Raw genomic sequence first — 26682 nt, forward strand, 5'->3', positions numbered from 1 at the left:
ATCGGTTCAAATATAAAACCTATTGAGTAATAGACTTGAACTGGTCTAATGATTGTGGGTTAGTGGGTTGACTATGTATATGTGGGTTAGAGCCGAGAACAGTAGCATTACCCAAAAGTACTCAATAACTCATCCTTCACATAGTTAACACCATTTACATCAATACATAAAATTTTATTCGCTCTCGTGTTATTAATACCTCAACGTCCTTCGTACTTTATGTTGATGTTTCCTCTTTGTATCCCATTGCATCAATAAAAATATAATGAAATTGTATTGATCTAATAATAATCAACTCAACCTATTTTAAATACAAAAGTTACACACGGGTTTGTTTGCTTCTCAAAGAGCGAAGTGAAGTATACACAAATAATCACTTTTATATACGAGAAAGAATCATATTAGATTATTCTAGCTTTAATCATTATTATATTATTTTATAACTTTCAAATGGATAATATTTTTTTAAAACTTATTTTTTAATTTAATTTTTTTTCATATAGATTATAAATGCAAAATTTTATATTAATCTAAAATTATTTTTTTACCTTATTCATATAAATTAAAATTGACGTAATATAAACATTTCAAAATATATTAAAATATGAGTTATTTGATTGTTTTTTGTTATTATTTAATTTTAACAAAATTTGGCACAGACAATATGTAGATATAATTTAACGTTTGAACTAATAAAAATCATATTATATATCAAGTTATAAAAATAATGTAATAATTATTAAAGTTATATTAATATAATTTGATCTCTCCCATGTATCTATTTATTTATCTATTCCATTGGTTCCATAATAGGTTTTGTCTTAAGTTTTTTTTACACATACCAAACACAGTTGATAAATAAATGAAAGGGTGTAACAATTTTATAAAGTTAAATATTATTATTATGATGAATTTTATATATAATTTTTGTTGGCTAATATTAATATTACTAGAAATATAAATAAAAATTAATATTAGGTCGAAAAGTTAAACTGACACATATTGTAAGACTTAATTCTTTTCTTATACTGCATTTATTATGCATGAGACGTTATGAATATAAGAAAATAGACAAAACCTCCTGAAACACGCTAGAAAAAAAGTGCTATCAAAAGCCTAAACTCCTTCAATGCATGCAGTGGCAATGGCTTGAGGGTAAACATAAGAAACATAGATTGTTTATTCTATGATGTGATCACATCATTTATTGTACAATATATTAATTATATATGCGAATGATCGATGTTGCTTGTTCAAGCGTTAACCCTCCGGCAGTTCTGTCTGATCTCTCCACTTGAATTCGTCAAAGGAGAAATGTTTCCCATCTTGATCATGGACTTGGAGAATTGTTCAAAGAAAAGGTCGTTTCTTTCAGCATACAACCTCACTAACTCAGCTGATTCTTGGTTCATTGTGAAGAGAATTTGATCAGAATTTAAGAGACCCTTGTTTTCCATCAGGTTCTTGAAGTAGCTGTTGTCAAATTTAAGTGGTGTGGCGTAGTCTAGGAAGAACGGATTCTGGTCACCCAAAGTCGTCCTTGGACACGTAACACGCAAAAAAGCAGCATAGTTTTGGTCAAGAGTGGGATCTGGCTGGCCATTTCCACTTTGGTTGTAGAGTCTTTGCCTGAAGTTGGTGCACCTGGCGACTCCTAGAGTATGGGCCCCTATATGTAACATTTGTACCAAAATTGTTTAGAAAATGACATTGAAATAATTTTGACTCAAGTTTATGCATGACATGCAACATGAGGATAATATTAGTATGTAATTGGATTATGCTAATCAAAATTCACCACAAACCAATCTGAACACTAAAACTAGGAGGCATACTAGAGTAAACTTTTCACGAAACACCTATAGAAAAAGAAAATACAAAATTTGAGATAATTTTTTTTTTAGCTTATGTTAAAGGTTAAAAATCAACTTTTGGATAAATAAACAAAAAAAACTTCTAGAAGTTAGATTTTGCATGAGTTAATTATAACTTAGGGAGAACTTTTTCTTTTATTTGTTTCTCATTCTTTTTCTTTTATATGTATTTTTAGAAAAATTTATCTAAAAAGAATTTGAAACAGACAAATTTTAGGAGAATACCCGATAGAGTAACTAGATCAGTAAGGTTAAGCCCCTGTTGCTCGAATTTTGTTTGGAGGGTCGGAAATATGCTATTTGGGGCTGGAATGTTGTTGTTGGAGCCACTTATGCTTGCATCTCGAGAGTCCCTTCTGCCTAAGGGTACTTCCCAGCTTGGTCCACCAGTCTATACATAAAAGAGATATATAGTGATTCAGGCTTGATAAAAATGACAAAGTCTTGATAATGAAAGGTTAATTAGAAACAGTTTAATTTGAAAAAACATTTTCTGTTTTTTTATTTTTTATTTCCACTTTTAATTACAAAAATATCATTTTGTTTTACTTTATTTTATGTTTGTATGGAAAACTGGAAAAAAAAATTAAACTTATTTTACTATTTGATGCACAAACTTTTATAGTATTTTTGTAATTAAAAAAAAAATATAAAACATTTTTTCAAACCAATTAACTGAATCTCTCATAATAAGATACTTACAAGAACAACTGAATCTCTTGCAGCTATAGTCAAGATGTCAGCACAAGACACTGTAGAAGGGCATGCTCTCTCTATCGCCAGTTTAATTGCATCAATGACTATAAATCCTCTAGCTGAATCACGGTTGGGATCTGATTCCTTCTCACTGACGATGCTTTCACTGCTATCTAACAACAATGAACCATCACATCCCTACAACATCAACTTGGAATTAAGCATTTGAATAAACAACTACTGGATATAACATAATTAACTATTATATGTTTACCAATAAGACTAAGTACTAAGTATTAACATCGATCAATCACATGATAATACAACTATGTTACCAATAAAACTAAGTACTAACATCATATAATTATTTATGATACTACAATGTTAATAATGTGATGTTGTTGTGCAATAAACCACTAATTCTGTTGGCAAGTCATAGGGAGAGACCATGACAAAACAATCATGGAAATGAAGCCTGAGAATTTGAGCCGCATATCCGGGTTGAATTACAAAATACGAGGTAAGAATGGACTTGGCAATTTGCTGAGCTTGAGGGCATGAATTGTCATAAAACTGAGGGTTGAGGTTACAGAGGCACAAGGGAGCAAAGGCTAGTAAAGAAAGAAGCAGGAGAAAGCTCATGGAATTGACCATTATGGTTGCTTCTTTCAGTATCACTTCAAAGTACAAAAAATAAGGTTGAAGAGAAGTTTCCAAACTTGGTTGCATGAGTACTGTAGTGGGGAATGGTATTAATTTATAGGGAAGAACATGGCAGAAAACTATTGCATTACAAAGAAAGAACTGGGAGGAAGGAACGAAAGAAAAAGTTGAGAGCTGACCAATTTTCAAATCCAAACTATTGTCAAAATTTATAATATTAAAAGTTATAACTTCAATCTGAGGGTATGCAGAGTATGGCATGTGGCTATTAGCTAGGGTGGAGTTAAGGCGTTGAAAATTAATAGTTTGGCCGCTTATCTAAGTAAATAAAATATTAAAATAAAAAGAATGATAAGAGCATAATTTATTATGTTTTTAACACACTCTTATTAATTAAAAATAATTTTATGAGTCTCATATCATATTTAATTATTCTTTTTTATAATTTTTAATAAATTTTAATTCATTAAAAAAATATATTGGAAAGTATGTGCGTAATACTCCTCATATAGAAAATAGGTCAGTGTATGGAAACTTGGGGGATCATTACGTGCTGCTAGATGCGTATACACGTTCGTATTAGATTAATGCAGTATTGTAAAAAGTAAATAAGATATTTTTTTTCCCTTGCAGTTGACATGCTTAATAATTACTTGAACTTAACTTGGCATAGAATCAATCCTATCGTTCAGTTTTCAATAGGGGTATAAGCGACTCAAATTGAATCGAGATTTATTTATTTTTTAATTAAATTAAATTAAATTGAATTGAATTTATTTATTTTAATTTAATCCAATAACTGGATTGGATTGAGTTAGTCATAAGGACCACTAAAAAAATTCACATCTTTATATCTATAAAAAAAATCCTCAAACTCAAATAAGCAATATTTTTAAAAATCAGTTTTGTAATTATTCTTTGAATAGAAAAGAAAAACAAACCATAAACATATAATCAATTTAAGTAACTCATTCATAATGATAATAAAATAAAAAAACTCATCACCTATTTAACAACTCACAATTCATAAAATACAATATTATTTTATAACTCAAAATACTTAAAAGTCAACAATAATTATTAACCATAAAAACATATTAATTAGTAACCATAAAAACATATTGAGTCTTAAACTATATAACAGAAAAGATGATTTAAGGTTTTCTATATCGGTATTTACCAAAATTTCAATTAAGCATTTCTTTTTTATTTCATATACTCAATATTTTACATTAGACAACTAACATCAAACCTTATTACATTTTTTTAAATTAACTTTTTTTTAATTAGAAAGTACTCATTTTACTAAGATCTGCATCTTATTAGAGGAAGTCCATATACTTATATAAAGGTTAAAAGTTGACTCACCAACTCATTTTACTTTCTCATTAGTTTATTTCATGTTTTTTTTCTTATCGGAGTTATCATATTACTACACTCAATTTTTTATATTCTTATTTCCATCTGAATTTTTTATTATATTATATATTATATTTCTTGATTTCTCCCTTTTTCTTTATTTTTTTTCTTTCCATCTCTTGCTCCTTTCTACCTGTACACTAAAAAATTAGGGTGTACCTTTAACTTTTCCTTCTTACAATGTGAGAAAGATACACAAGGATAAAGTTTTAAGCCAAAAGCTAAAAGATAAGATGCAATGTATAATGAGAATTAAATTTTTTTATCACTAAGGATCAAGTGACTTAAATGTAAAGTGAAATATTATATTTTACTAGATAAAATTTATTTGAATTGATGTGTTAAAAGTTAATTTTATTTCAATTTTCTAGAGAACTTATCTATTATAGTTGGTAACAATATTCACTATAAATAGATAAGAGGATCAGTGGAAAAACAACACATAAAGAAAGAGTGTGTAAAAAAAGAGATTGTGAAACAAAGTCACTTTATTGAGAGAAAAATGTTTTTGTGTGAAAGTGTGATCATTTCTTATAACCATTGATTGAGATAATCAAATTTGTAGGATAATACACTATTTGGAGTGTTACAATCTTATAATCATTTTTGTGATAATAAAATATTTTCGAGACGTGAACGTAGGCAAAAGATGTTGAACTACTATGTTAAATTTTTGTATTTGTTATTATTTTTCTTACAGTGTAATCTTTATTGCATTCTCACGATCCTTTGTGGGTGTGAATAATTTTATTTGTGAAAATATTATTACCAACAACACCTATATATATATATATATATATATATATATATATATATATATATATATATATATATATATATAATATTAAGATAAATACAAGATTAATATTAGAATGCACAATGTAAAAAAATGGAACTTAAAATAAAATTGAAATAATTGATATATAAATAAAAATTACAGGAATTTAAAGTTAATTAAAAAACTAAAAACTAAAAATATCTTAAAATATATTTTTATCAACAAAATAAAAATAAAATTTATATAAAGAAATCATATACATATTCATTTTTTTCGTTTTACATACAATTCAATAATATAGTTTATCAGATTTCAACTTCTAGTAAGTAATTTCTTAGTAAGTAATATTCAATGATACTTACTAAAAAAAGAAATTCGTAACCCCACACGATATATTTGGCAACTGCCCCACTCTACCTATCAAATAAGATGGGAATACTTATTTACTTCAAAACCTTCAACAACACTGGTCACCAGGTCAATGACAATGTGATAAGGGCAAATCAAGGATGTACTAAGAGTTCTGTTTGAGTTTTGTGATTCAAAATGAACAGAAAAGGCTAGTTGATGTGTGACACTGTAAAAATCAGAAAAATACTTAAAAATTTACAATATATATGAACATGTGAGCTAATCTCATTCAATTCAAATTGATCGAACCTAACTATGAGTTAGGCAAATCAGGTAAAAATAACTCCAAGATACCTAGAAAGTTTGTTTTATAACCCAACTTTCCCATCAGTTAAGTAAGGTTGACTTGCTCACTGGGTGTGCTAACTCGTGCTAAAATGAAGAAGGGTATTGTCTCAACTGAAAAAGTAAGATTTGAACTATATGATGTACCACACTATATGGCATGTACAATACACTTGATAAAATCATTTCATGTTAATAACAGTAAGACTTGAAAGACCATAGTTAGATGGTAAAGCATCAGAACCTTGAGGAAAGAATCTCTGAATCTTACGGCCTTGAAAGCCACATCCAAAGTTCAATAATCAAGCACATTTGGATGATAAATCAACATTGCTACTAATTTGAAGCAACACATTTCTTTTTCTTTGAGCAACATGATTAACACATCAACAAAAATCATTAACCACAATCAAACATGATCCCACTAAGCAAAATATCTAATTCAATTGATTAAGTATCGGGCATGAATTATTATAAATCCTTGAATTCGATTCAAATGGATTAAAAAAAAAATCTTCTCACTAGGCAGCACCTTGAGAAGGACCAGGAGGACGTTCCCATAGAGGTTTAACTGCCAAATGCACTATTGATGTCTTCTGGCCGTGAGTAGCCTTGTTCAACTCCACTAACCTATTTTCATGACACACTCAACAAATGTTAGATATGTAAAAATATACATATACTAATCTAAACATGCAAATCAATTTAAATAGCATATTTAGATCAAACAGCGGAAATTAAAAATATTACGAGCGTATCTCCAGCCATTGCAAATTGAACGCGAAGCGGGACACACACGAACCTGAAAGACAGTTTTGTTCTTCCAGACCCTTACTCACTCTGAATAGATGGTGTATTTTTTTCTGAATAGAGAAGTGAGTTTGGTAATACAAAACTGAGAGCACCTCATCCTATTTATAGAGTCTGTCCACCACAAAGCTCTCAACTTGTTATCAGAACGTGAGATACTTAATGAATAAACCATATGTTTATTCTATATCTAAACCGAATGATTTTTCTCAAAATAAATAAATATGTGCACAAAATCATATGAGAAAATATCTAACTGAATAAGAGTGTCATTGAAAATAACAAATGTACGTACAATGAAATTACATCATGGAACCAAGTCTCATTCGTACTACATGATCCTTAAAATTCTTTGGTGGCATGCCTTTAGTTAAAGGATCAACAATCATTAACTCAATGTTGACGTGTTCAATGACCACTTTCTTTTTTTTAACACGTTCTCTTATGGCTAAGTACTTGATGTCAATGTGCTTACTTCGACTTCGACTTTTGTTGTTTTTAGCCATAAACATAGCAGCAAAGTTGTCACAATACAACTTTAATGGCCTAGAAATAGAGTCCACAACTCTCAGGCCAGACATGAAACTCTTCAACCATACACCATGCGAGGTAGCCTCAAAACAAGAAACGAACTCAGCCTCCATAGTGGAAGTAGCAGTCAAGGTTTGTTTGACACTTCTCCAAGATACACCTCCACTGGCTAACATAAAAATATAACCAGATGTTGATCTTCGTGAATCAACGCAACCAACAAAGTCTGAGTCGGAGTAGCCAATCACTTCCAGACAATCAGTTTTTCTGTACATGAGCATGTAATCTTTTGTTCCTTGAAGATATCTCATCACTTTCTTTGCAGCTTTCTAGTGGTCAATACCTGGATTACTTTGATATCTTCCCAAGACTCCAACAGCGAATGCAATATCAGGTCTAGTGCAAACCTGAGCATACATAAGGCTTCCAACTGCTGAAACATATGGAATATTTTTCATGTGTTCCCGCTCAAAATCATTTTTGGGGCATTGACTCAAAGCAAGTTTGTCACCCTTCACAATGGGAATTATACTTGGTGAACAATCTTTCATATTAAATCTCTCTAAACTTTGTTGATATAGGTTTCTTAAGACAAGCCTAAAATGCCTCGAGATCTTTCTCTATGAATCTTTATGCCTATGACATAAGATGTCTCTCTCATATCCTTCATATCAAAGTTCTTTGAGAGAAATTGTTTCACCTCATATAGCATACCCTTATCAATAATCGCAAGCAGAATATCATCTACGTATAATACAAGGAAACAGATCTTACTCCCACTGGCCTTCTGGTATATACAGTGATCCATGACATTCTCTTCAAAGCTAAATGAAGAAATGACCTCATGAAATTTTAAATACCATTGGCGGGAAGCTTGTTTCAATCCATAGATGGACTTATTAAGCTTGCAGACTAAGTGCTCACCAACACTAGATAAGAATCCCTCAGGTTGTTTCATGTAAACCTCTTCTTCTAAATCACCATTCAGGAACACCGTTTTCACATCCATTTGATGCAACTCAAGATCAAAATGAGCTACTAATGCCAAAATTACTCAAAGAGAGTCTTTCTTAGATACAGGGGAAAAGGTCTCTCTGTAATCGATTCCTTCTCTTTGAATGAATCCTTTAGCAACAAGTCTTGCCTTATGTGTCTCAATGTTGCCTTCTGAGTCTTTCTTTGTTTTAAAGACCCATCTACATCCGATGGCTTTTACACCAACAGGCAACTCAACGAGATCCCAAACTTGGTTAGATGCCATAGAATCCATCTCATCCCTCATAGCATTATACCACAAATCTGATTCCTTAGAACTCATGGCTTGTGAAAATGTCTCAGGATCATTTTTGGCTCCAATGTTGTAGTCTGATTCTTGTAAGTACACTACATAATCACTAGGAATTGCTGTCTTTTTTACTCTAGTAGATCTTCTTAATGTTGTTTGGTCATCTTGCTGAGGAACTTGTTCAACTGGTTCTTCACCAGTTTGTTCAATATCATCATGTTGTTCCTCACAAACAACTTGATCTACATGATCACTTTCAACAGCTTGTGAAACTTCAATCACTGGTTGTCTAACACCCATTTTAACTTGAGGGGTGAAAATAACTACCAACCTATTACTTGTCCCAGAAGGTTCAGCTTCATAGTGATCTCTTTCAGAAGAAATGTTCTGAAATTGATCACTCCCACTGATCAAGTCATTTTCAAGAAACTTTGCATTCCTTGATTCCACAATCCTAGTGTTGTGGGATGGACAATAGAACCTATACCCTTTAGACCTTTCAGCATATCCAATGAAATACCCAGTAATAGTCTTAGGGTCTAGTTTCTTCTCTTGTGGATTATAAATTCTTACTTCAGACGGGCATCCCCAAACGCGTATATGTCGCAAACTTGGTTTCCAACCCTTGAATAACTCAAAAGGTATCTTTGAGACAGCCTTGGTTGGAACTCGATTTAATATATACGCAGCCGTCTTAAGAGCATCAATCCACAAAAATTGAGGAAGCTTTACATTACTCCTCATGCTTCTCACGTCTAATAAGGTTCGATTTCTTCATTCTGCCACACCATTCTGATCCGGAGAACCAGACATGGTGTATTAGGCAACAATCTCATGTTCTTGAAGAAATTTTGCAAATGAAACTGGTGCTTATCCATCCTCTGTGTATCTACCATAGTACTCCCCACCTCTATCTGATCTCACGATCTTAATTTGTTTTCCACATTGTTTCTCAACTTCAGCCTTAAAAACTTTAAAGGCATCTAAAGCTTCATTATTAGAATGAAGTAAGTAGAGATACATATATCGTGAATAATCACCTATAAAGGTTATGAAGTATTTCGGACTATTTGCATCCATGTCTGGACAACATATGTCTGTATGTATGATTTCTAATAAATTAGAACTCCTCTTTGCACCCTTTTTAGACTTGTTAGTTTACTTACCCTTAATGCAATCTACACAAGTCTCAAAATCAGCGAAATCCAAAATACTAAGTACTCCTTCATTTACTAATCGCTTGATTCTTTCAATAGAGATATGTCCTAATCTCTGGTGCCACAACATAGAGGATTTTTCATTCACAATACATCGTTTTAACCCAACAGAAACATGCATAGAAGTAGCGTCATTTTTCAATTCAATCGAATAAAGACCATCAACCAATTGACCACAACCAATAATTTCAAATTTATTTAGTAAATTAAAACCAAAGTCTGTAAAATTAAAATAAATCCCAAAGGTGCAAGTTTAGAAACAGAAATTAAGTTTTTACAGAAACTAGGAACATAAAAAGCTTTCTCCAAATGTAATTTAAAGCCACTACTTAAAACTAAGACGCACGTTCCAATGGCCTCTACATGCGAATTCATCCTACTCCCTGAGTAGATGCACTGTTCACTTCCCACTGGCTTCCTTAGGCTTTCCATACCATGCAAGGCATTAGAAACATGGATTGTAGAACCAGAGTCAATCCACCATGTATTATGATTCACATTAATCATATTAGATTCATAACAAACGAAAGTGAATGGTGTACTTTTCTTCTCAAACCAACTTTTAAATTTGGGGCAGTCCTTCTTCATGTGTCCTTTCTTTTTACAGAAGAAACACTTTGACTCCTTTTTAATTGTTGGTTGAGTCAGAATATTTCCTTTATTGGTGCCTACAGACTTCTTCCTATCCTTTCCAGAAATAGAAGTAGTCAAATTTACCTTCTCACCCTCTTCCATTATCAATCTCTCCTCTTCTTGAACACACATGATCATCAATTCATTAATAGATCATTTATCCTTATGTGTGTTGTAGGAGATTTTGAAGGGTGTATATTGTTGAGGTAGGGTGCACAAAATGAAATGTACCAGGAAGGATTCAGACATGATAACTTTCAGGGTTTTCAACTGAGCCACTATGTCCCTTAAGCGCATGATATGTTCACGCACACCTCTCGTTTCAGTAAGCTTAATGGAAGAGAATTGCATAATGAGTGTGCTAACAAGCGACTTCTCAGAGGTCGTAAACTGTTCATCAATGGCTTTCAACAGATTTCTGACCTTATCATGCTGGTCAACTGAACCCCAGATACTAGCTAATATGTTGGTTTTTATGAACATAACGGAGAGACGATTAGATCTCTCCCACTTTTCATAAAGATCAACAATATCAGGTTCACTAGTTTCATTAATAACCGATGGCTCATCCTTCCTTATAGCATAGTCAATTTCCATCCAACCCAAATGAAGGAGAACTCTTTCCTTCCAAACCTTATAATTATCACCTTTCAAAATGGGAAGGTCATAAGAAATATTCATAGATTGTGAAACTGCAAACAAACACACATGCTCATTAAGAAAATTTGAGACTAAACAAATGTCATGTTTTGCCAATGCAAATCATGTCTCAATATATGAATCTAGTGACACAAAACTTGCTTGTGGACTAAAGTCCTACTCAATTAGATTCATCATGCAACTTTATGATAAAATTATTAAATCATGCTCTTTTCCTTAATTCCTGTGGGTAAATTAAGAAATATAATTTAATATTTTATCCTAATTAATCATACAAATATAACAAAATTCCTGTGGATAGATTTCATCACATTACATATGATTAATCACAATTAATATTTCTAATGTGATTATAAATTTAGCATATAATTTTACTCAATTAAAGATGTTGTGGCTATTCTCTAATTTAATAAAATTATATTAATCACTTAACATTCAAAAATAATCCTTGCATAAACATACTTAATAATGCAAATGTGCTCAATATTGAATCATAAAAATTACATGTATACCAATTCAAAATAACATTACACGTATATTTATTCAACATGTAATAAACTTTAAAGGATTAAATCCAATGCATACCAGTATTTAACATAATATTGCATGTTCAGCATAACTTAAGAGACACACAATTTTAAACAGTTTGTGCATAAATGATTTATCCTTCAGAAGTTATAAATACACATGAACTGCAACTAATAAACAATTAAATTGTAGTAGCTTAACGACAAAACTAATATATATCACATCTACCACTGGACCAAGTCGTGCTTTGTTTAATGTTGTTAGTTTAAAATGTAGATTAACAATTCCAAGACAGTAAACAAAACCCGCAAAACTTCGTCTTCAACCTCCAGCAGTGGGTAAAAAAAAATAAAAAATTATTACCTTAATTTCGAAAAAACCACATCATTATATGTATTTTAGACACCCAAAAATACGTTTTAAATCATAGAAAAATTAGAAAACTCATATCATTTCTAATTTTGATGTTATTTTGAATTAAGGAGGCTTAAAACATAACACCCATGTACTCAGAAAATAAACTCCACATAATAGGAACGACCCAATAAGCAAGACAGAGGTACAAATAGGCTCTGATACCAAATGTAAAAATATACATATACTGATCTAAACATGCAAATCAATTTAAACAACATATTCAGATCAAACAGCGGAAATTAAAAATATTACGAGCGTACTTCCAGCCATTGCAAATTGAACGCAAAACGGGGCACACACGAACCTGAAAGACAGTTTTGTTCTTCCAGACCCTTACTCACTCGGAATAGATGGTGTATTTTTTTTTTAATAGAAAAGTAGGTTTGGTGATACAAAATTGAGAGCACCCGATCCTATTTATAGACTGTCCATCACCAGAATGTGAGATAAAGGATGGATACGTAATTTGTTACTGAAGATGGTTGCAAATATATTGCAAAGATATGGGTTGAATGTGGATGAAAAATGGATCAGATTCAAAATAACTAATTTTTCAAAAATAATAAAATAAAAGAACGCGGAAGTGCGCTTCCAACCAGATAGCAAATGAAGTGTAGGCAATCCTACTAAACAAACTTACAAACAGCAATATTGATTTTTCTGTGCAAAGTCCCAAGAAATTTCATTTTTTTTAATATTTTGATAAAAGGAAAAAGGAGAGCACAAAATTTAGGAACAAAATAACAAACCCATGATGCATCTAAAATTATATCAATAGCAATGCTGACAACACACTCTTTACTACACATTCTCTATAATTTGGTGAATTTTATGTGGGTCCTACTAAAAACAGTAAATCTAAGTTTTACGGTGTGGCCCAGAAGAAATTTACCCAATAATAAAATGTGGTGAAAGCTTATGGTTTTAGCATTACTCTTTATTTATATTTAATGCCGTTGGTGATGCATGCAATACTGCACTTCTGCATATTTAAATATTTTCAAAACATAAATCTAAATTTAACTAAACATAATTCTGCCATTAATGAAGAGAAACGGGAGTATTATTCTATTGATATGCCTTTTCAATTTGACCAATAAATATAAATATAAAAATTAAAATTAATTTAAGAATCTAAACCAATATTCACGCTCCACTTATCATATATTCTTATTTCTCTACACAAGTTTTTTTGTCTGATCCAATTTTCTCCCCAACTCTTTGCCCGTTGGATAAATATAAATATAAAAATTATAATAAAAAATTTCTCATGTTAAGAATATGCTTAAAATTTCTCAAATTCATGGTATAGATGTTTAATAAAGTGATGCCCAATTAATATTTTTTTTAATAAAGATTGGCTTGTATACTCAGCCACAGAGAAGTGATGTCCAATATTTAGTTAAATCAAGCTCAGACCTATCAAGACTAATTTGTTGACTATTAGAAAGACCTTATATATTATTATGAGGTTCAGAATTAAACCATTAATAGTCAAAAGTTCCAATAAAAATTAGTAAGGAGCTTGGAACTCACTGTCTCTAAGCACGCAGAAAGAATTGTCATGCCAGGCAATGCATCAATTCCACGCTGTAAAAGGTTAAAAATACAGATATTTAAGATGTATATGATATAACAGAACAGACATAGTGACTATCTTATGCGTGCAACTTGCAAGTGACTGAGAAAAATCCTGACCTGGCGTTCCACTTTTGTCTTGTAAATGAACCCTCCACAACAAAAAAGTGTCGAAGAAACAAAAAATCTGCCCAATAACATGTTCCCATATATTGAACATGCATAGGAAAAATAAGAAAACATTGAGATGTGTATATGATGACAACAAGAAATTGTTTTAAGTCTTATTTTATGACTATATATAGTATTCAGCCCCTAGCTCTAGGTAATTCTTTTACTTGGCATAATCAAATACAAATTAAATATAAGAGAGTTTCTATACATGCAAGACAGCACTCCAAATATTGCCCATCCTCTTGTACGACCTCCCCCTGGATCCTGTTTATAGTCTGCAACAATAAATAAACAGAGCTAGGCATTCATTCAACAGAAATGGTAGTTAAAAGAAAAATGTTATAATACCATTGGCATAATCACCATACTTGTTCAGTCTTCCTATTAATTAAATACATATAAAGAACAAGAGGAATAATAGTAGAATCTGAATTTTCTAGGTGAGTTGGTATCATTCACCACATATCTTTGTAAGCACAAATTCAATTGGCTCATACCCCTCAACTGGGATTGTGATATTAACTTCATATGGGGTATTACGGGCCACCTCACCTGGAAAAGAGTTGAAACATTAAACTTTAACAAAGAAAACTCAGCAGAACACTGATGATTGTAATATAAGTGGGACCATACATCTCCAATCAACAATCAACATTGATGGTGACAACGTTGTAGGAAGCTTCCCTTCGCCAGCAGACCCAGACAATCCAACTTCCAGGCCTTTATCTGGAAGTACCTAATTAGCAGCAGTCAACAATGGACAAGTCCCCAGTATCTTAAGGAAAGCCAAAAACAGTTCCCCAGAGACAAAACCAATAAAAAATGTACCTTTGAACTAGGCTTTTGAACCAGGGAAGAAAGTGAAGCAACTGCAGTCATAGACAGGACTACCCGAGTTTGCCCTGTATGAAAGCTGTAAAGAACAAGCATAACATATTTGTAATATTAAAGGAAGGCTTGGGTATGTGAAACAACTGACAGCAGAAGATTAAAATGTCAATGGTTATCCGCAAATTTTTTTAGTACAAACTTTTTTTTTCTAAAAGTCCACCCAATGTTGGTGGTTAATTTGTTAGTGAGAAGGATTTGAACCCACCACCTCTCTCTCCCCTGCTTCTCTCTTAATCACCAAGGCAATCTTATAACTTCAATTACCGACGTAAAACCTAAATTTTGATTGGAAAACAGCAAAAACAGCACCTTGAATCTAAGTTTTGTCCTAAAAAGAATAATTAGAAGCAATACCAGGTTGCGAAACGAGAGGATCCGGCGGCGGGGTTTGGGAGGTGTCGAGGGCGGAGAGGACGGAGTGGTCGACGGGGAGCGGAACCCTAAGGGAGAGGGAGGAGTGCGAGGAGTGAAGGTTGACGTCAAGGTCGTTGCATAGGAGAGAAGGGTTTAGGGTTTTGTCGTTGGGGAAGAGCTCTTTTCTGCTTGTCCGGTGAAAATTTGGAAGCGCCATTGGGCATGAATAAAAGCGTAAGAAAAAATCGTTTGGTTTAAAACTAGTTGAAGTGTGGCTGCTGGGATTCGAGCCCAGGTCTCCACGGCCACAACGTGGAATTCTTACCACTAAACTACAGCCACATTTGTTAGTACAAACTTGTTTTTTATTTCTTGTGCTTTATTAACTTCCATTGGCATCATTTGTTTAGAATTGTAACGAGCCTGCTAATAATACTAATAATAATAATTGTGTCCTTCAAAGTTGAAAGCACTTTCAAGTACTATTATCAAATCCAGTTTAGTAATTGATTTCGTCAAGATAGTACGTCACTAGTTGATTGATTTAATTAGTGGGTTATTAATTGGTTTAATTTGATTCAATATATATTAAAATTTTTAAATTATATATGTATTTATTATATATAAGTATATAATTAACATTATTTGATTAAGAAAAATTTATTCATATTTCAAAATTCAAAATAACACTTAATAATAATCAAACATTAAATCGGCGTCATAGAGGTGATCCATTTTTTTTGTAAAACCAGTCGGGTCAAATCGATCCAACGGAGATTCAGTGACATAATCAGTCAAGTTTGGTTAGATCATTTCGAGTTAATTGCGTAATTATTCCAATAATAAAACCGGCCAAAGTGGGTTTCATAACACTACTTTCGAGTGTGATGTGATAATAAATTAATTCTTAATTAAAAGATGAAAAATATAATTTTAGTCTGTAAATATGTAAAAGGTATGATAAATTAATTCTATCATTAATTTATGAGATCATTTTATCATTAAGTTATAATATTTATGAACTAATTTGATAATAAGTTGAATTTTTTGAAGACCAGTTTGACATTAAGTTATAAAGTTTAGGGGTCAATTTATTATTAGATTGTCTACTAGACTAATTTGTTGTATTTTTTACATATTCAAGAACTAAATTTATATTTTTATCTTTTAGGGACCAATTTATGAGTGTCTCATACTTTTAGGAATAAATATGACTATTTATCGTAATAATAATAATAACACAAAAAACAACCTTTTCTAAAATATAAAAAAATTGTCTATACCATATGTATTTTTTATTAGAAATAATTTTATTTCAATAAGATAAAATCATTATGGGTGACAAAATTATTTTTCTACTTATTTAATAAAATTGCCTATCCAAAACTCAAAAAGTTGTGATAAAAATATGACAATTGGTATAATAATTTATATAATATTATTTATGTGTTTATTTTTCTGTATTATTATTACATGTAATAAATGGTGTGTTGGAAAAAGATAGATACAAATATGTTGTTGTAAAAATTATTGAAAAATTATTATACAAATAACACTTTTCATTTTTAAATTGTTTTTCTAAGCTTATATTTGAATTTGTATTATGATATTAATCATTTAATTTTAATTATCATGTTACTTGTATCTAAACGGAGAGTAATGACTCAGTTAAGTTTATAATACAAAACATTTTTATATTACAAATTATTAATATATTTTTAATAATTTTTTAATTTTAGAAAATGTTTTAGAATCTATCTATATATCTATTTCTACATGTAAAGGAAACTTAAAAATAAAATAAAAATATTTTAAAAATTATCATAACAAATTAGGTTAAAACAAGAGAAATTAAAACTAATAAAATAATTAGAAACAAATTTATTGAAATTGAATGTCTTGAAAGGAAAGGATGTAAATCGGTCATAAAGTTAAGGCAAATTCCTTTTTAAAATTCTTTAGTTGACATTTAAATCAATTATATTTAAAGACTGTTTCAAAACAAAAATACTTACCACAATCATTCGTTCTATTTAGATTCCATAACATTTTTTTTAATCTTAAATGCGCATTTCTTATTTATACAGAAGAGGAAAGGGTTTGGTGCATTTTTTTATTCCTCTACAAATGAATAAAAAAGAAAAGAAAATGGAACAAACATGGAAAGTCAACTCATGTTACTAATAATTGGTTTCAAGTAAATTAGTCACTTAATTAGGAATAGAAATATTTTAAATTTTTTATTTTGATAAGAATATGAGCTAGAGATTAATATATGATTTAGTATTGAATATTGTGTGCGTATGTGTGTGGCATAGAAAATGAAGGTCCTATGAAATATGGAGGTAAAAATTGTGACATAAAATTTTATTACTTTTGTGAAACAGATTATTTCATTAATTGCCCTAGGAAATATGGAAAGAAAGCCAGCCAATGCATATGTTGTTGACAATGTTAAGTGTTAGACCTTCTTCTCCAATAATATCTTTAGGAATGTTACTTTATGTAATGACAACTCGGATGATTGGATTTAAAGAAATAAAATTACTTTTTCATTATTATATTTATTTGATGATTTATTTATTTTACTATGTCCAAAAAGTGGAAATAAAATACTTAATAACTAACGAATTCATCAAATAAAATAAATAACATTTTCGTTAAAAATAATAAGATTTTTTCCCTTTAAACAACTTTAAATAAAATGTGGATTTAATTATTGTATACTAATAATGTAAATGTTCTTAGTTTTACACTTATCCAACGATGAATTAGTATATAATTTAAAATTATTTTTCTTTGTTGTGATTATATTAATATTACATCTAAAGTAAATTATAAGAAATATAAAAAAAATATGTTCACATGGGGAACCAGTCATAATAATATTAAGTAGTAATATTTTATTTTATATAAATTTTTAAAATTTATATTTTAGATAGAAATTAAATAATAAATTATTATATATGTTCATACATATAGTAGGATTTTGATCCAACAACTAGCAAAGCTTCGAGCTTTCTTTATATATATTACATCAAATTTTCATTCACACACACATACACCAAATTAATGATTCTCAACAAATTAAATATTTATTTAGTCGGTTCACAAAAGTTGAACCTTCCTTTACACACATGTCAAATCAATGATTCTTGATAAATTAGAAATTTAATTTAACAGATCAAGAAAGTTCAAGTTTCTTTTACATATAGTCTATACAAGATATAGATTAACTCTAATATTGTTATATTATAAGTTTTCAAAAATCAATAATATATGCTGACAAAAGGTAACATTTTTAACATTCTTTAGGGTGTTACTTGTAACGAGTAATGGAGTAATGGCATCCTGCTAACTCACCTCAGGAAAACCCATGCTCAATACTTGTCCATTATCTGTCGGTATATGTTTGAATATTACCCGCAAATTCTTTTTATAGCCATGGGTATCCATGGATGCTTCATATTAAAAAAAAGTGATCCTTTTAAAAGACACTTTTATCAAACAAGTCCGGTTAGAAAATATACCAAAAAAAATTATAAAATCTCAAAATCATAGTAGTCCAAAAATACCTCATGTATATATAAAAAATAAAGCCAAATGAATGAGTTTATACATAAATAGAAACATTATTCTTAAATATGAGCATCTAAACTATAAAATGCTAAAATATAACATAAGTAGTCATACCTGACATCTTATTCTGAAATATTAGTCAAGATAAAGTAAATGTAATTAAGAAAACTATGTTTTGAAGCCTCTTCAATTTCAACAACTTTTTTATTGTTTTGTGAAAAAATAACCCTTCTAATGAGATGATAATCTTAGTAAATAAAATAAGTGCTAAAATTGAGTTCGTAAATAGTGTTATTCTCAATTGGTATAGTAATTCAAAAAAATCAGTAATGATATCCACACAATACTTTTTTGACATGAAGAGTAGGAGTTTGACTCATCATAGCCCTCCCCCATTTAATTAGGTATTTTTGACAATCTTTTGAGAGATGCATTTTCACACAATACTTTTGCAATTAACCAAAAAAATACCTCTCTAAACTATTTTAGACTAAAAATATCATTTTCTGGTTGCTCATAAAACTTATTTTTTCGTGATCTTAATTATATTTATGACTCTTTTTGGTTTGAACATTAGTTGAGTTTCATAATTTTCATGTAAATTGTACCTGCATGAGAATGGATATGTAACTTTTCTTCTTGTATCTTGTACTTTGACTGTCCTCCTTCTTCATAATCCACTATTTGACAAGCTGAAGGATAGAGTATTTGCAAAAGACACTTTGATACTCAAATAAGATTGTGGTAGAGAGTAATAAATGGGAGTATTAAATGAATATGAACAATGTCCTTACCTCAAATTTCTAGTGACTATTTATAAATACCTTAGTGGAACTTAGATCCATGGGCCCCTATATCTCATTACCTTATGAGGTAATGTGTCCTTAATCATCATAATAGAATTAATATGGTTTTAGTGACTGTCATTAGGATGATCCTTGTAACTTGTAAGTCAGGTGGTGGAGGGTATTAGGCCTAGCCGAATACCAATGGTAGGATGACTCTTTTGTGTCAGATGATGGAGAGTACTAAGTTATTTGAATACCTAGGAATCGAGGATAGAGTTTCCTTAGGAATTTGGAAGCAGACAAATATTTGACCCAGACAAACACCTAAGAGTCTTCACATAAAAGAGTTTAAAGGTATATGGGTATTCAGCCTAGCCGAATACCTAAGAGTTTGTTATTATTATAGATGTTTCAATATTTTAAAGGTGTTATTATATGAGGGGTGTATTGGGATATTCGACCTAGCCGAATACTTGTTTGGTATATAAATAAATCTAATAATCTAATGGGACAAGTTTCACATATCAAACTATAATAAAAAAGGTTCAAAATTATGTTCTAAAATAAAAGATAATTATTATTTTGGAAGGATAATTTTGACTTACTTTAAAAAACTTAACATAATCGAAAACATAAAAAACTAAAAATATATTTAGAATTTAAAAAAAGTAAAGTATGATTTTCATATCCCTAAATTTTTTTGAATTCAGTTTTAGTTTTAAAAAAAATCATATTTTCATCTCTCTATACTATACTTTTGATCCTCATAAGTGTATTTTCTTACTCTTTATCATCTTTATTAAATGTTAATAACAATACCTCTGAGGACTAAAAGTGGAGTGTTTCTAAATTTAATAGAAAAAGACAAAACAAAAATCTTTTAGAATATTACTAGAACTTAATTTAAAAAAAAATTAAAAGACAAAAAATATATTTTATTCTTTTTAAAAAATTGATGTAAGTGACATCAACATGTTCCTGAACCAAGGATATTGTTAGTTTGGTTCAAGTCTAACTTAAATATATGATTTTTTTGGTATAGATTTTACATATTTTTTATGGTAGAAAATCATGTTCAAATTTAGAAAGATCAACGTGAGTGATAAATTTTTGTCTAAATATTTAATATAATTGTATATTTAGGATTAAAACTAGAGATTTTACTAATTAAATTAAACTTTCCTAGCGCCATTACATCAAATCCTTCAAAATTACTACAAAATTGAAATTGAGAGTGAAAAATTGTGAAAATAAAATTGGACAGTTTCAATTTCGTAATGGTTTTTGTTCGAAAGGCTCCAAATGGGGTGGACGATCTAGGTGCCTCCGGCGACAACAATAAATGTATGAAAGATTCCAAACCCTTAGGACGATGCATGTGACTTCCATGGCAGCACTGGTGATTTCCAGTGAGCAATAAGACCTGTACACACTTGCACAAACACTCTGATGTCAAAATGAAAGAATATAAGAATGTAACTATCGTGGACCATGTGCCACATGCCAGGTCCAAGATACCTTCATAATAGTTCTAAAACATATGAATGTAATGATGTCAAATAATTTTACACGAGAAAAAAAAAGGCTGAAAAATTGCAGTATATATGAATTAGAATGAATGTTTTAAACTCTAAAAATTAAAAAAGAAAATTGGTACAACTATAAGGATAACAAAAAAAATAATTAAACCATAAATTTAATATTTGCATACGTATTTTACAGAAAAAAAAAAGAGAACTACCACCACAGATTAGTATAAGTACAGTTATAGTTAACTAGCGAACAATAATTGAACACCATATATCAGTAGGCAGTAGGCAGTAGGCAATCATAAGTTATATGGATCATTCACATTTAGGCAATATGAACCATATAATTCTTTTTTGTCTCTACTTGATTGATTGATAATATAATATATGAAACTTTAACATGGGTTGAATTATATAATATTTTATCTGTAACCAAAAGAATAATATTTTATCTTTTAGAGATTTTAATTAAAATTAAATTTACTAATAATTTGGTCACTATAATAAAATCAGTCGATAATTTGAAATAATTAACTTAATAATAATTATTAATACATACTTATTGTGAAAAATAGTTTCATTCTTGTCATATATTCTCACTCTAGAAAATAAAATAAATTTTTCACATTTTATCTTTTCATTGATTATAACTCCTTCATTTAAAATTACATGCCTTTTTTTAACCTTATAAATTATATTTTTATTTACTTCTATCAATTCAATTCGTTCTATTTATTTTTCTTTTTATTATTACAAAATAAGAAAAATATTTTTTTTTTCATATTTATTTACTCAATCAAATGTTTGTTAATTTACCTAACCAAATTTCCTCTCAATTTTTTTATTTAGCTATATATTTCTTATTTATTGGCTAATCAAATATCAACTTTTCCTAATAAAATTATGTAAAATTTTGTCAAGTGTTAAGAAAAAAAGGTGAAAAAAGTATTATTAAGTTTTTTTACAAAAGTATTATTAATTTCTTAAGAATATAATTTCTTTCTAATTATATTTTTCTTATAAATATCTCGTTAAATCATATGATTGTTTGAGTAACCTTCTTCCTTTTGAGTTGAACTTGATCAAGTTTAAAATCCAATTATAATTGAATGCATCAAACAAAATTCAACCCAAAAAAATATAATTAAATTAAGTTAGATTAGACTCTGCTTAGGCACCACACAACCCGCTAACACCCTTGCTTATCATGTGTCTAGTATGCATTATTCAACTATTGAGCTGCATCAAGTAGAAGCATGTAATACTTTTTATTTTGATCAATTTAATTTGACGGGAAATTAAAGACAACACGGATCATCAAATAATATATAAACATGTATATATACCATTAATTCAGGCTATGAAGAATTTTTATTTTATGATTCTTTATTGTTTGATTACACTATCAAGAGAGAAATATAATATGTTTTTTTTAATTAATTAATTAAAAGTTTCATGTCTTAATAGTTATTAAAGACTATGATCATCTTTTTTCAAGTCCAAATTGTAATAAAAAATGTTTATATATATATATATATAAACATTTTTTTAAATCATGATATATTGAAAACCGTTAAATCTTTAAATTGTAATTATATACCATTAACACTTAAAAGAAAACCGTACATTACTCTAGATAATAGCTATTAGATAATTTATTTATAATTTTCATTGATATTAATCTATTAAGCATCCAGCATGGATTTCCATTTGATGCCGACAAATGAATTGGCATAGACAGAGATTAGGGACTCCTAGGATTAAAGTATACCTAAATGTGACCGTACAGCATGGTAATAATGGCATCTTCATATCGAACCCACAATATTCTATGGAATGAGTTTGCACTATACAAAATATTATTTTAAATCTACAGCACCAGTCCTCATATTAATTTGAAAATATATAACATATATATATAGGCCCCTTTTTTCCGTACCGCTGTGTTATAAATATTGCCCTTAATATTAATTAAATATCACCACTATACCAAAAAAATATTATAATTTTGATCCCATGACTGACCATTTTTGTCTTATTGGCAGCAATATTCTGTACCTCGTGCAAATACATAGAATGTGACTGTAAAAAGGGAATATAACAGGCTTTTCCGAACAATAAAATTTCTGGAAAATGAGAGTAACCTTTATGACAACTTAACACGAGAGAAAGACATAGTAAAGGGAATTCTATGCTTTTGAACATCAGCAAGTATACATATAAGCAATGTATCAAGTACGTTGAAGCTACTTAATTGCTTGCTTTTGATTAAATGGCCAACCATAAAGCCAAGTCAAAACACACGTGAGGTACTGTAGCATAAATTATGGATTGGGTTTTATACTAAAAGATAGTAAAGTGTGTTTATGAATCACACAGTGGAAAGTTAAAAGGTGTTTAAGACTATCTCTTTTTCCATTTGTTCTGACTTGTAGTTAATTATGCTAAATTATGGATTCTAGAAATTATATATAAAGTGGTTGCATTTGTCTCGTTAACTCAACGGCACATAATTCATAAAAATATTAATCGAAGATTATTAACTAATAAATTATAAGACATCTAAACTATTGCTAATGCAAACATAAGAATATTGTTTTTGTATTGATATAATTTGTTTCAAATTTTTTATTGCACAACATTCTTTAATTTTAATTTTCTACTTTATAAAAGTATTAACTACTCTAACCTCTATACATTAAAGTCTAAGTTTATAAATGCTGTTCATTTTAAAGAAGTCAACGTTGATTGGTTCAAAATCAGGCAGGTCCAAACTAAAAAAACATTCAACAAAATTATCATACTAGTTTCGAACAAGCTAAATCCATCTTAATATGTATTATGAAAATTATTGTAATAAATACATGTATATATGACTCATGTATATTGGACCTAATGTACAACATTTAGTGAGAGGAGGTTAAGGAGACAGGTATGGGATGGGGAGGGGGGGATAAAAGTTCCGAGCCGGATGACTTGAATTTCCATTTTATTAAGAAGTGTTGGGAATTTAGGAGTAGTGAGTTTTTAAGCATGATGAGAGAGCTTTTAGAAAATGGACCCATTTCGAGGGGTGAAAATCCTTCTCTTATCATCTTGATATTGATTTCCAAGAATGGTATATAACCCCAAGGGTTGGGAGATTATAGATCTATTTTGCTCATTGGATACTTGTATAAAATTATTGCGAAAGTCTTGACAAAAAGGTTGATGGGTGTTTTAGATAAAAGAAATGTTAATTAGGATCATACTCTCTAAAATACTCTTTTGAACATATTATCTCTTATTGGTTAAAATTTATGAGAAATCACAAAATTAAGTGTGTTTCACATCTTATTTAATGATTGTCTCTCCTGATTTTATAGTTTTTAATATATTTTAACCAATAAGAGAGAGTGCGTATGGAAGATTGTGTTAAAGAGTGTATTACTAGCACTCTTCTTTGGATAAAATCATTGATGAAAGACAATGTGCCTTCTTGGGAAGAAGGTGTGTGTTGGATGGTATACTTGTTGCTAATGAAGTGGTGATGGGACAAACATGAGGAGGAAGAATTGATTGATTTTTAAAGTTGATTTTGAGAAGGCTTATGACTCTTGTGTGTTGAAAATTTCTCTTTTATATGATGAGGATGATGATATTTTGTGAAATGTGGATTAGTTGGGCAAAAGGTGGGCTAGTCTCTTCATCGATCTTGGTTTTGGTTACCTTTCTTGTTCCTCTTGGTGTCAACAAGCTTGTTATGTGGTGGGGGAAAGATCAAGTGGAAGTTTCCAAACTTAATTTTTACAATTTGCGAATGATATACTTTTCTTTGCTAAGGCATCTTCTTGCAATATTGTGTTTGAAGACTTTTTTTAGGTGTTTTGAACTTGCCTATGGGTTAAAAGTTAACTTCTTCAAAAGCAAGTTGATTGGAATCGAGGCAGATGAATCTTCTCTTTTTAGGTATGCTTTGATCCTTAATTGTAACATGACGAGCATTCCTTTTGTTTATTTAGACATTTCGATAGGTGCAAATTCAAGGAGGGAAATCACATGGATCTGGTTATGCGTAAATTGAAGGGAAAGTTAGCTATGTGAAAACAAAAAACTCTCTTTTGGTGGGAAGGTTACACTTATTAACTCGGTCTTAGTCTCTTTACTGTTATTTTTTTCATCCTTTTATAAGATTTCTCCTTCTGTGGCGAAGAAGATTATTTGAACTCAAAGAAATTTCTTATGGGAAGGTGATGAGGAGAAAAGGAAAGGTTGCATGGGTTAAATTAATGGGAGGACGTGTGCATGGCAAAAGACAAGCTAGGGTGGGCTGGCATAAAAAAAACCAAAGAGTTTCAATTATGTTTTCCTTGGAAAAGGAAGGTGACAGTTACAAACAAATCAAGAGGGCTTGTGGTATAAGGTTTTGACTTCAAGGTATAGGTGGGATCTTGCTCCCAAGAACCTCCTATCTCCAACCCCTTCAGTGCACTAAGCTAGCTTTCTTCTCTATTTAGCCATGCATGGAATGAAAAAGCTTGGCATTGCCATCTCTTCTTTGAGCCACTTGATCCTCAATTTTTGTTCCTACAAAAATCTAGAAAATCCTTCTCCTTTCTATTTCCTCTTCCTCCAATCCTCCTTCTTCATCTTTAATATCCAATTCATTGATCCTTTTTCCACCAACTCCTTTCTTTTGTTTGGCCTCGCTTTTTTTCTTTTTTAAAAAAATTAAGGATTCGATTTTACTTATTTATCTTATCAGCAACTTTTTTTAACATACCAATAGATCGATAGATATGTAATGTATTAATTCCTAAAGATATTATTATTATATATAGTAAGTCTAAGTTTTTAAATAACCTAATAAATTTGCTACGTTAAGATCATTTATAATATAATAATAATAATAATAATAATAATAATAATAATAATAATAATTACAAAAACAACATAATATATTATTTATATATATACTTAAATATAAGTTTATATTTATATTAAAAAAAGACATAACTAGGTCTTTAATCAAAGAAACTTTCAATCGGGTCAAATATTAGATCGATTTGCATATTTTAAAACGGATTAAACCTACTCTAATTTTTCTCATTATTTTATTTTAATTTTAATCAATATACTATATATATTCATTCTATATATAGTACTCTTTAACTAATTGCAATAATTTAGAAAATTGATTAGTAACATTATATTTATTAACAATTTATATTTGTATTATTTTCTAAAATTACACTTGAATGTATTGGAACTCATCATTCTCTTTTTCCACTTAATTAATTAATATATAGCAATAGAATAATAATTGTGCATTTTATCTTATTAATTTGTTGTTAGTCATTTTTTTTTCCTGATTCTCACAATGTAGGAAAAAATTTAGAGAGTCTCCTAAAAAGTATCAAACAAATCTCTTAAAAGGTTCCTATAAGTATAAAAGAATTATTTTTCAAAATAAAGAATATTTAAATGATATTTTTAACATGGAAAATTCACTTTTAAAATTTTTAAAACTAATATTTTTTTATTTTCATAAAATATTTCTATAAGTTATTATGTTAATTAAAAACATTACTAAAATTAACCTA

At 29.6% G+C, this 26682-nt stretch overlaps 1 protein-coding gene, 1 non-coding gene and 1 pseudogene across 2 annotated transcripts; all 3 read right to left on the reverse strand.

The window, feature by feature from the left end:
- Positions 1-1005: 1005 nt before the first annotated feature.
- LOC100811204 (peroxidase 72) lies at positions 1006-3397 on the reverse strand. Its single transcript, XM_003547912.5, has 4 exons — positions 3018-3397; positions 2577-2768; positions 2100-2265; positions 1006-1669 (listed from the first exon to the last, which is right to left on the reverse strand). Exons 1-4 carry the CDS (start codon positions 3297-3299, stop codon positions 1254-1256), a joined length of 1056 nt encoding a protein of 351 aa, XP_003547960.2. The 5' UTR covers positions 3300-3397; the 3' UTR covers positions 1006-1253.
- A 3046-nt stretch (positions 3398-6443) lies between these two features.
- Positions 6444-15490, reverse strand: LOC100784653 (uncharacterized; annotated as a pseudogene).
- TRNAH-GUG (transfer RNA histidin (anticodon GUG)) lies at positions 15475-15546 on the reverse strand. Its single transcript has one exon. It is a non-coding gene; the product is annotated as a tRNA-His (tRNA).
- Between the last annotated feature and the right edge of the window lie 11136 nt (positions 15547-26682).

This window comes from Glycine max, chromosome 16 (assembly GCF_000004515.6).
Source record: "Glycine max cultivar Williams 82 chromosome 16, Glycine_max_v4.0, whole genome shotgun sequence".
Taxonomy (NCBI): Eukaryota; Viridiplantae; Streptophyta; class Magnoliopsida; order Fabales; family Fabaceae; genus Glycine; species Glycine max.